At 41.3% G+C, this 12403-nt stretch overlaps 1 protein-coding gene across 13 annotated transcripts in view; it reads right to left on the bottom strand.

The window, feature by feature from the left end:
* The window catches only part of CADPS2 (calcium dependent secretion activator 2), a 324205-nt gene that overhangs the window by 155564 nt on the left and 156238 nt on the right, over positions 1–12403 (bottom strand). For all 13 annotated transcript variants that reach the window (XR_015706229.1, XM_087764100.1, XM_087764101.1 and 10 more), the window contains exon 7: positions 6412–6523. Coding sequence is in view for 12 of the 13 variants with exons in the window: in XM_087764100.1 (XP_087620226.1) it covers positions 6412–6523 (112 nt within the window). In the remaining variant the exon portion in view is untranslated. The remainder of the gene's footprint in view (positions 1–6411; positions 6524–12403) is intronic.

Below are 12403 nucleotides of genomic sequence, written 5' to 3'. Positions count from 1 at the left end.
CTCAGTAATCATGGTAATTCTGAGCCGACTACGCTGAGTTTTGGCTCACTGTCACAAGCAAAAAAGATGGAAGTGAACAAGATCTGCAGCTGCTCCTTAATGTCCTGGCTGAGAGGCAGATGACACTTAACATGGTATTACAGAAAACCCTCATCCATTCTTCATAACACAGCCTGGGCCTTCTTCAAAAAGCAGACCAAACCCTCAACCTCTCCCCATCCCCAGGGAGGTGCCCGATTCCTGGGGCTGCCCTGGTGTCTCCCATCCTGCCCTGCTCCCTGCCACCCCAGGGAGCCCCTGCTGCTTCTGGCACCCAGCTTCCTGCCCTTCCTTCAGACTGCATGGTCCCCGACAGGGAAGCCAGATTTTATGGGACAAAAGAAGTTCCCATGCCTGATGTGCTCTTCCAGAGTGCAAATGGTGCTACAAATGATTGCTTTTTGCCATCGACCACACTGGATTCAGTATGAGAATGATGTGATAACACACTGATGTTTTAGTTGTTGCTAAGTAGTGCTTACACTAAGTCAAGGACTCCTCAGCTTCCCATGCTCTGCCTGGTGCACAAGAAGCTGGGAGGGAGCACAGCCAGGGCAGCTGATGCAAACTGGCCAAAGAGCTATTCCACACCATATAACGTCATGCTCAGTATATAAACTGGGGGGCGTTGGCCAGGGAGCAGCAATCGCTGCTGGGGGATGGGATGGGCATTGGTCGGCGGGTGGTAAGCAGCTGCATCACTTGTTTTTCCTGGGTTTTGTTTCTCTCTCTCTCTCTTGTTGTTTTCCTTTTCATTACATTTTAAAAAATTATTATATTATTATTATAATAATTCAATTATTAAACTGTTCTTATCTCAACCCACTAGTTTTCTTACTTTTGCTCTTCCACTTCTCTCCCCCATCCCACTGGGGAGGGGAGGGTGAGCGAGCGGCTGTGTGGTGCTTGACTGCCGACTGGGGTTAAACCACGACACTACTGATTCCTGTCAAGTCACCTTCTCCCCTAATGTGAAAGTTTGGAGCTGTTCTGAGTTATGTCAGCTCCTTACCCAAAGACAGGTTCATGTCAGGAAGCCAGAAGCTGCTGTCAGTGTGACAAGAAGCGAAGTTCCCTCGAACGCCCCAGCAGCAGCCTGCCAAGCACAGCACTGCACTTGCGTCCTCTGAGCATTAAGTCATGATGCACTGCTGCCAGGAGGATGAAGCAAAAGAAGCTCAAGGGAAGGGACAAGGTTGGAGGCAGAAGTGGGAAAAGGAGATGGCTCCCTTGAAAGTAACTCCCTTAGAGAAGTTCTAACCTAGGCAACCCCTAAAGAAAGGGTCAATAAGAGCTTGATCACCAAGGGAGCTTATGAGAATTTTACACAAGCTCCGTCATCTCACCTATTGAGCGATCTCTCACGTTTCAGATACGATTGTATTACAGCTGAAACACTGAGACAAGGCTTTGGGTAACAGGGGGTTAAAAAGAAACAAAAATCAAACTGAAAAACTGAACAGGCGCATGGTGAAAGAGCTATCTGAAATACTGTTGTTGACAAAGAACCTGGAAGACTTTGCAATTTATGCAATCAATGGACCTCTGCTGATGCTGCCAGCTGAACACTTACCTTAATAGATCTTAGCAACTGATAAAGTTGTCTAAGTCCTTCCCAAAGAGCCTGTCCCCCAAATCTAAGAGAGAGCATGCCTGAATGAAAAATATCTCAAGAATTTCTGACAAGAGACACTCAGAGAAGCTACTGAGAAAACCCCTGTTAGTGTGGAAACAGTAAGACTCAGCCAGACATAGCAGGGTGCTGACAGGCAGACTGCTCAGGGAGAAAGAGAAAAAGGAGGAGTGGAAGCAATCTCTTATCATTTTCCAAACTTAACAGACAGAAAAACTCAGACCTGCAAAACCTCAGTCATTTCAAAATGTGATGGAGAAACACATTCCCCAGGATGGCAGGCTTTGAATTAACATATTCACAGTACAAAATTTCCTCTGCATAGCAGCCCTTCGAACACAGCGCAGAAGATAACCAACATGCCCGGTGTAGTCAGCATTCAGAAACTAAGCAATCATGCAAGTATGGGTACCTAGCCAGTAGAGGTATTTTATAATGTCTTTAAATCAAACCCAGAGTAACAGCACCAATGAAAAAACCCATAACCACACAGCTAATTATTGCTGGCTGCAGCTGACTGTGACAAGCAGGTTGTGAGACAATAGTTCCCTTTTAATTGAACAGTCAGAGCGACAAGGCTGAAATAGTCTTATATTCAAAAAGTATCAGCAATCAAACACCACCTGCTGTTCTCACATTGTATTCACATGTGTGCTAAGCAAGCACAATGGCTGTCACTTTGAATTACTAGGTTTGAACATCTTCATACACAAAGTACTGAACAAGGAAAAGTGGTGTAAGATCCTTGAGTTTCAGAAACCACCAGGCTCATTTTTCAGAAGTATTTACTCCAAACTCTGAAGGCTTCTTCACGCTTCCTCAGTTGTTGCACGTACAAATGCAAACATCAATTCTGCCTTCTGTATGCATATACAAAAATTATTGAAGCAGCCAGATCAGTGTCAGTCACATAAAAACTGCGCCACACACTTCAAAGATATTTGAATAAGTAAGTTCTTAACATTTCATCATTAGAAGAAACTTAGCTTCAGAGATGCAGCCTGCCTCACTTTCTAGAAGTTAAATTCAGTGGTTCACTGTATGCAGAGATCCACACAGCCACAGACACAGACTGCGACTCCAGAAGCTCACATTCTGCAGAACCCAAATCCAAACAAAATCCTTTCCCCTCCTGCATAGCACACATCTCCATTTTTTTCTTTCAGTGGGAAATTGAGTTTATCCAACTGTCCTCCAGTTTGTGTAGAACAGAGAATAAAGGTTAAGATTTGTTTTTTGTTTGAAAACACTTAAAGTGGTAAGCAGGGAGCCAGAAGAATATTCCCCAGCAAGCAAAATCTTCTCTTGGCATTCACGACTGGATTTATTTTGGTTTCTTTAGAGGACGAGAGCAATATCAGACAAGCGACATAGCTACTACTTCCTGTCGGTTAAGCACATCTTAAATGCCTTGAAGGGAGAAGATGTTAAGTACAGACAAGAACCCTTCTGTCACTTGGTGCTCACCTGGTGACTGCGGCATCAGAGGCTGAGCAGCTCCCAGCCTCTGCTTCCCAACAGGGAGTATATAAAGCTGTAAGTATGTCTGCAGTCTCTACTGAAAGCATGAGCCTGCATCCCTTCTGCTCCAACATGAGCTAGTTACTTCTGGAAATCAGCAGTGTCTCCTCCTTAAACTGAGGAGTTGTAGTGCCATCACACTGAAATCAGGGCTTACATCTTAAGTTCCTAAGTGTGAGAGACTGCCATGCACTGACGGGGTCAATGGAAATGCCTTCTCCTCTGCAGCTCTGGGGAAACCTTCGCTGGCTCCACGTTTCACACCTTAGATCTGTTTCCATAAAAAGCTGACCCCTTGGTGGCAGAAGAAACCCTTTGGTATGTGTGATGGAAGTTCAAAATTCCAATCATGCAGCTTGATGCTGCCTTCTATTTCTAATTACAGATTAAATAGAACAAAACCTTCACAATAACTGCAGGGTATGGGAAACGCAAACTTCAATAATGTAGAAAAGTGGTATCAGGTCAAGACACATGCTTTGAAGGAAGTACTTGACAGATGAGAATTAATGTCCACAGCAAGCCTATCTCAGAAGGGGCAGGTCTGACTTGAATTTTTAAGTGCAGAAAAAATACCAGCAGAATTATCTTCAGGCCTTTTCAGAGTATAACAAACCTAGCTGCATCAGCTGCACTCCTGCAAGTCACTGCAGTGACTGACCAGGCATAAAGTTGCCAAACTTTATTAGAATTAAACTTATCCAGTGGGATCCAAAGGCTACCTGTGTTTAAATCTCTCAAACCTGAAAATGAAGACATTGACAACAAACCAAGCCTCTGAAAGCTAAAACGTGTACCATGAGTATACACAGTACCTTATTTTGTAAAAATTCTGTCAAATATTCTCCCAATCTCCCCTGAAGCTAGCAACCACCACTCTCAAATACTCTGGTTAAACCGGAGAGGTAAGTTGGCAGATTCCCCCCTTCTCCTGAGTTGACTGTCTACCATCACCAGCTGGAAGGTGTCTGTCAGCAAGCCCAGGTATTGCCAGGCCTGGGAGGCACAGGAGGACAGACCAGACGCCCCAACAGGCTGATGCACAGCCAACATGCCCTTTTTCATGTCCTTTTCCACATCCTTCTCCACTGCTAAGGACCATGCATGTACATAAGGTCATTGTGGGAGGTTTATCTTTTACTGACTTATCTTTTACAGAAGGTATTTTTTGGGCAAGGATGGGAGCTGGACATTTTTGGTAAATCGGGAACGGATTACAAAATGTACAATCAGTATCCAAGCATCTCTCAGGTACTTCTGTTTGCTACACCCAATCTCAGCACAAGGTTTAACAACAAGGGAAAAAAGGTGATGGCCTTTGTCCTTTGTGACAAGGGGGAAAAACCCAGCAAAAAGCGATGATTTTAATAGCCTAATTCTGGTACAAACTGCCAAACCTGAGAAGATCTGATAAAAGCATACAAACTCGTCCGAAAAACAACAGGAAAGTAAGAATCAGCAACAGAAACTCCTTCCTCCCTCACCTTTTATATATCTTGCTTTGCTTCTGGGAAAGCTGGGTCAGACTCCGTCCAACAACAGGGCAGTGAGCTCAGCCCTAGCCCCTGTCAACTACCTGTTCTTATTTCCTCTCTCTCCCCTCATCACTCCCAACCACGAAAGGAAAGTTTTTACGCTCTTTCAACTGGTTTAGTCAGCTGACAAATATAGATGTGTCAGAAGAAGGCCAGGAGTGGGAAGGGAGAGGAAGCAGGGAAAAAGCACAAAACAAACCATCTGGGGCCACAGGATACAGTTAAGGCAAAAGCTATATTCAATATTTTACATTTGAAATGTTTCCATTCTTTAAAATAATTTAAAATCTTTTTAACCTCTCATCCTAGAAACTCAGACAAGCTGCAGCGTAAGAAAGCAGACCAAGCCTATATCTGAAGTTTGGCTATTCAAGGTTGCAGAGCAAGAGGATCCTGTTAACACTTGTAATTCTTAGCCCCTTTATTCTGTTAATGTTTCTTTTCTTGTCTGACTCCTTGGCAATGACTATGCTGGCTACTGTTCACAATGGCCACATACTGCCCTGCACCTTTGCACTGACCTTCCTTTTGCTTCTTTGAAAGGACTGAGCAAGCAGGGACAGAGAAGAAACTTCTCTGCATTTAATAGCACTCTGCAGTTCCTCTAAGTCCACCCTTTCAGTGTCTCTTTTCATTGTTTTGAACCCAGGTATTGCTGACTCCGGTCTGCTCAGCTGCAGCCCTGTGGCTCCTCTGTATCTGCCACACTGCCTGCCTGGCTCCTGCCAGTGTGTTACCCCCACTGGAAATCTTCCCCACACAGATCCCACTTTCACCTCAGCCATCCTTGACCAAGTGACCTTGGAGGGCTCCTAGAAGGACGCGAGAGGATGCAAGAAGAAGTAATACTGAGGATACAGTCCTGACCTTAACAAGCGACCCAAAGTGTGGGAGAATCTGTCTTTGTGTAGCTGCCTGCACTTGGACGACACAAAGTGGGGAAGCACCCTGCTCTTCCCAACAAGCTGTCCTCACTTGAATGAGAAACAGCCAGGACCCTGAATGCAGAACTGAGCGTTAAAATGTGAGCTGTCCTCCATGCATTACATGTCAGAGGGGAGAATCTCAACAAGAGATGGGGGGGTGAGATGTGCAGACCCTCTCTGCCTCGTTCACACTACCCTCCTCTTTCTATGATACATTGCACTCTCTGGCCCCTGATTTTGGCCTAAGAAGGATGAATGATCCTGTCAAGATAGGGAAAATGTGAAAAGGGAAGGGACGCTCATACAGTACAAGAGTGAGAACTCTTATTTCAGTCTGACATATTATCTCCATCACTCCTCCCCTCCCCATCCTTCCACCACTTAAGTCCTTCCTTCCCTTTCCCCAGTCGTCTGCTGTATTTATTACATGCCAAGTCTTCTCTCTCTCCTCTTCACTCCTAATTTGAATAGCTACAAGCATTGGTAGGTCACCTAGGAATTAAAAGAAGTTTTAAACAAGAAAAAGAGAACCATCATGGATCCCTGATGCAAGTTTCTGAAAGGCAATCCAAGTCGACATATCATGTTTTGAACACTGGAAAAAGTCACCCTTAAAAGAAAAAGCACTGTTTGGCACAGCTGCAGCAGAGCAGGTGTGTACTGAATACCTCATACCCTTTTATCGCGTGTTTCAGCAATACTCGTGTTTCTACGCATCATTTCTCACATATTTCTTGTTTCTACATATAATACTCACTCTTCCCAGTTCTTTATCTTCAAGTGCCAGCACCCCGGTGCTTTCTGTAAAGAGTTTTACTTTGACAACAGGCCGAGGGTGAGTAGTGGTGAAATCCCCTTGAGTTCCCCATCTGCAATAAATAAAAGAACAGAATTTAACTGGGGCAGAGGACAGGCCTGAGAGTGATAGGACTGTAATCTTTTGTATAGAATATTTATTAATGCACTCCTAGAACTTAGTTTCCAAACTTTTGAGGGGAGAGGGTATGGAAGTACATTTCTGAGCATCCAAGATTAAATATCTACATGGAAAAATTGGCTTTTCTCTGTGATAAGACAAATCAGGGGGTTTCTATATGGCTTTTGTCATCAAAAATCAGTAATAAATTTTTTAATGGCAAAACCCAAAGGACTGAAATTATGTCCTCATAGGGGAAAACAAAACCAAGCAAGAAAGGAAAGGAGGAGGAGGAAGGGGGAAAGGGAGATCATGGGAAAGGGAAGAGAAATTTTTTTTCTATTAAATATATTATCAGGTTCACTATCTTGTGCATACAAATCAAATTAACTCAGCAAAGAATCACAGAATCATAGAATGGTTTGGGTTGGAAGGGACCTTAAAGATCATCTGGTTCCAACCCCCCTGCCACGGGCAGGGACACCTCCACTAGACCAGGTTGCTCAAAGCCCCATCCAACCTGGCCTCGAACACTTCCAGGGATGGGGCAATGGCTCAATTCTAAAAAAAATACTTATATGTTTAACTTTAAGTGAACGAACTATGCAGAAAGTAAGAGACTTGAACAGAGAAAACTTTGTGTTTCATGACATGTTACAACTTAGTATAAGCACGTAGGAAAAATGTAAGCACAAATTAAAAAACTGGGAAAAATTATTATTTTTCAGAGCGACTATAGCTCTTCAAGATAATTACTGCCATGCGGCTTCATGCTTTTAGAGAAGCTAAATTAGGCAGACAAACTTGTAGCTCTTAATCTCTTATCTCAGGTGAGACACTTGGTTTGTCAGCCTTTTCCCCCCACCGTGTGCCAGTGGTACAAAAAAAGAAAAGCTATTTGAAGTAGATTGCGACTTCCTCCAACAAGCTATTCCATTTTCCTAAACAACTGCATGGTACTCATTGCATTGATGAAACTGATTCTGATTATGTTACTAGGCACAAACAAAATGCAAAATGCAAGCACAGCCCCAGTTTCTCTTTATTTTTTCTACCACTTGAGATATTACTATTAGCAGAAACTAAAGAAATAAAGAAAATACATGACCTTAAGAGTATGCTCTATAAAAGGATGTATTACACAAGCTAAAGTCTTAGAAGGCCTCATTTACAAAAAGCAGTATTTTCATTTTATGTTCAAGAATAATTTACATGGACTCTCCATTGTCAGAAAATGAACATACAGTAGTAATACTCCAGCAAAGGGATCTAATAGGTAAAAGAAAATCCTTCAAGTAACATGAGTTACAGACTTCAAGGCAAAAATCTAGAAAATAATATGCAACCAAGCCCAAAATTTTTAACAAAGCCGTGGCTCTCTATAAACCAGTCCTACAGGTGGCTGAACACATGCCAAACTACAATAGTGAGGTTCACTGAAAATTAACCAACCCTCACATTACACTGTCTTCTTTGCTTTGTCTGGATTAGATAGATGTGCTCGCTCTCCATCTGTGGTGGACATAGCCTTAGCCGCAGCTAAAGTGGTAATTGAAACAGGGACTCCGCAAGAAATTAACTTCCTGAGAGGGAGAAAACCTGTTTTGTGATCTGATGATAGATGCTGCAGTTTCAGGACAAGATAATGCCTAGCACTGCTGCTCTTCCCAGTGGTAGTCCCAGGGGTAGGTTTTGTCACAATACAGAAATGAGATTTCCAAGGCGAAAGCATCTTTATAAAAGATGAGACAGTCGTATCTTCAGTCTCCCCCCTGCCCTCCACCGCCCCAGATCCCACTATTCAGGAAGAATGATGCCTGGCAATCACACACACAGAGTCTAAGGCACTTTGTTAGTTGCACTCTCTGTCTCGGGCACCAGGATAATTCGTCCCCGACCTTCCAGAAGCCTTGAACTGTGCACATCACAATGGATAGGACCACCCAAATAATCAAGAGAAACTCCTATTAATATAACAAAATGAAACAAAAGCTTCTCTACAAAGATGTAGTGCCAGTATTAACTCACAGACAGAAGAAATCAGAAGAAGTCACACTGACTAAAGGGAAGAGAAGAGACCCAGCCTGTTCAGCAAAGCGAGCATCACTGGCGGTGGCTCAGCTTCTGCAAGCTAAGCAGCAGGTACGCGCTACAGCATGTGCTGGGGTCTGGGCACCCCAGCCTCTGGCTCCAGGACCTCCCCAGAAAGCGGTACAGCTTCCTCTGGAGATGTACACCCAGGCTCCATTTCTGCAGTCACAGCAGGGAGGGATGGGGCACATGTGAGCCTTGCCCAGGGAGTCTGGCAGAACTTGCTTCTCCAATTTAGATGCACAATGAAAGACTGACGTTGATGGGACTAACGCTGGGTCATCCACCTGTTGTTGACACTGATGTAGTACTGGAAATCATCTGTAACATCAGATCTGATCACTATCCTTGACTGACATCTTTCTTCCACCCCTTTTTCCATCTGCAGCAGTAAGTGAAAATCCTAGGCTGAAAAGCAATGGTCTTAGTCTATTCCTAAAGCTTAATGTTCATGGTGGAAACATTCCACACATTGATCTTCACTCTCCTTGCTGATCAGGACTTCAGCTCACTCTCATAGCCTCTTAAGACCATGTCTTTGGAAGACTTTTTTTTAATTATTATTAGTACCAGAATTATCTGGTAGAGCAGATGGTCACAGATTTTACTGCCTAGATTTTAACATCATTCCTCATGAAAGAGCATGTGAGGAATCGTGTTCTGTTAGAAAAGGCAAATCCACAATTGTATTCTTTAGCATTACGCTTACTTGTGGGGATCTGATATTCCTCCCAGCTGCCAATATCACAGCAAACTACACAAGGCTCATAGCTCACCTTCCTTATTATTCCTTGTGGATTACTAGAACACAAGCCCTGTTTCTTTGGAGCTTTGTGTTGTTGCAGAGGTACCCTTCCTCCCATCGTTTGAAATCAGAAGTTGGGAGAAAGCAGCCAAAAAAGAAGTGGTATCATGTTCATTTTAGTTTGCTTCTTCCAAGAATGAACATGGGTACGAGAGACCCAATAATCCAGACAGAAATTGAGTTTATCTATATGCTGTACATATAAAAGCACATTATTATGTTATTATGCATGAACGCATCAGGCATTAACTGAAGTGGAAGAAAGAAATTACAGCATAACCAAAACATATAATACTGAACTCACAGCTGTAGGCTAACCCATATGAACATTGCTGCTAATAACAATTCGCAATTTGCATTTTAGTGTTTTGTCAGTATAAAATGAAGTGTAGTAATAAGCATGCCCATACTTGTCTGTATTTTACACTGTCAGCACCCACTAATAAACTTTTGTCTTGTTAAAAATAAAATTCCGAGCTGTAAAGATTCTGCCATGAATATAACAAGATACCAGGCACTCAACATTTATTAAGGGTGATCCAAAACACAGGATAGACTGAGTAAAGCATGCAGGTGTACATAAGCTAGCCTGTTTTGAAATACACTTTTCTGTTCTGAAATCAAATTATATTGGTGCTTAAGATCTGATAGCTTTCAACTTTTTTTTTTCCTGGCTATTTCTTCTATGACACCTGGTCATACTCCATTCCACAAATTAACGACTTGTTTATTCTTCCTGTTTATGAATAATACTTCATTTTAACCAAATTCCATTGAAATGGATATCACACTTTCAGCTTCTATATCTGAGAGGATAAGAGGAGATATCAGATTTTCAGTTTACAGATCATCTTAAAATTACCTATAACGTAACTGCAAACAATAACTTTGGAGCAGCTACTGTCCCATCACCATCTGTGACTAAAAACTGTGCAAGTAAATTGCATCAATCCTATATATAATGCCAAGATCATAAATATAGCTTTCCTAGCCAATAAATACGAATTTACTGAATCACTTGTTATTTCCACTGTAAAATTCTGTCAACTTTCTCCATGCTTTTGGCTATTTGTTCTATAACGATATGCCTGTTCACGGAGCTGTTAAGTTTAATGCTGAAGAATAGGTTAGGAGGATACCTAATAATTCATGGAATCAATATCCAAACGGTAATTATCGTGATGCAAATCTTGATCACCATTAATGTAATTTCTTATTTCAATTTCTAGATTTTATGTGCTAATATAATTATATCCACTTGGTTTCTCAAAAATTTAACATTTTTCTTCCCAAACCCATTTGTCTTCTGTCAAATGCATTTATTAATACCTAATGAAACGCTAACATTTCCTGTTCTCACTTCCATTTAATCTCATTGGAGTAGCTGCAGTGGAACATTTCCTTTAAATTTAAATGCTAAGCTGCTAGGTATAGGCCAGACAAATTTGTATTTTTCTTTTTAGGTTGGGGTTGCATCTTTATATTTTTCTGGAGAAAATACAGTACTTCTCAGAAATGTCTTTCTGATCCACAGATTAAACAAGTCAACCACCATACAAAGGATTGTTCGTATTATTTGTAAGACAGAATAACTTTTTGGTTGTTTAACTGAACAACTTTTTGACTGTTTTTAAGTAAGAACTAACAATGTGGCCTCCAGAATTTGAGCACTGAATAAAGGAAAGTTACTTTTCTTTATATTTTAGCTTTCAACAACAACAACAGTGAAGTATTTTCTGCAAGAAAATAAATCCTACAGCTGACTTATACTTTTTGTACAGGGGAGCAGGTGAACCTGTAGGTTGTAACTTGGCTTTCTGTGAAAACAGAAGGAAATCGTATGCGCCATTCTGATTTCATTTGAGTCAAAGTATGTTGCAGATCATTTCTTTCAAGCTTGCTCTGCTATGGAGATACTGAACTGTGGAAGAAAGAGTGAGAAGGAAGAATAGGCAAATTAATTCACCTAATTTCTGAAATTGCTATTTACAAAAAGTATATCTGTTAATAATTCTTAACATAATAGAAAAATGTAATGCTTTATATTTGTAATAGCATATGTTTTAACTATGAAACGTATGTAAGCAATGGAAACGGCAAATCAGCCACTTCCACACATTTGGAGGAGCTGTTGATTTATGAATATCAGTCCAATAATTTTCCATAATGTGAACAATTTTGGTGCTGAATGATGAGAAGTGCAAAATTTTTGTCAAAACAAGTGTGGATCTCATGCAGTATTCATATTAAGTTAAAAAAATTCCCATTATTGTCTGTTCTTTTTTTTTTTTTAAATCTTGCTAGAAAAGTAGTCAAAAGTAACAATAATTTTAGTGCTAAATGCTGCAGTGTCTCTCACTGCAGTCAGCTGCATCCCGCGTAGCATACTTGAGACCTCTAAAAACACCATCTTTAAGACTAAAAAAAAAAAAAGAAAAAAAATCCTGACTCTTTAGGCTCTCATTTTGCCACATCTTTTTCCTTTGTATACATATTTTTTCTGCTTTCACCTACTCATTCTCTTTCCTATAGAGACTGCAATGATTTGATGTTTGATCATCTTCAACCATAAGCCCCAGTCTTTTCACCATATTTACACTTCTGTCAGAGGTACGTGGGCTGATAGCATCGTGATTGGCAGAGTCCTTTACCAAAGCTGCTTTCCCTTCACTGCAAAAGTACCCACTACCAGCAAGCAGGTGGATGTTTATTTCAGGTAAAGATTTATCACTGTGTCACAGAACCCACTCTAGGCAAATTTATTTTTCTACTTCATCTTGGAACACATTTGGTATACTGGAAACGATACCACATTTCTCTCTCAGGTTTTCCACTCTAATCACAGTCTCTGTTAGTCAAAACTTTTCTTTATGAGATCTTAAATCTCCAGTCTTACATGGGAGTGAATGTTATAAAATGTATTATTCTAAGCAAATA

Source organism: Nipponia nippon, unplaced genomic scaffold (genome assembly GCF_047370975.1).
Source record: "Nipponia nippon isolate SJK-2023a ecotype South Korea unplaced genomic scaffold, ASM4737097v1 scaffold_3, whole genome shotgun sequence".
Taxonomy (NCBI): domain Eukaryota; kingdom Metazoa; phylum Chordata; class Aves; order Pelecaniformes; family Threskiornithidae; genus Nipponia; species Nipponia nippon.
This window is presented reverse-complemented; position numbering and strand designations above follow the sequence as displayed.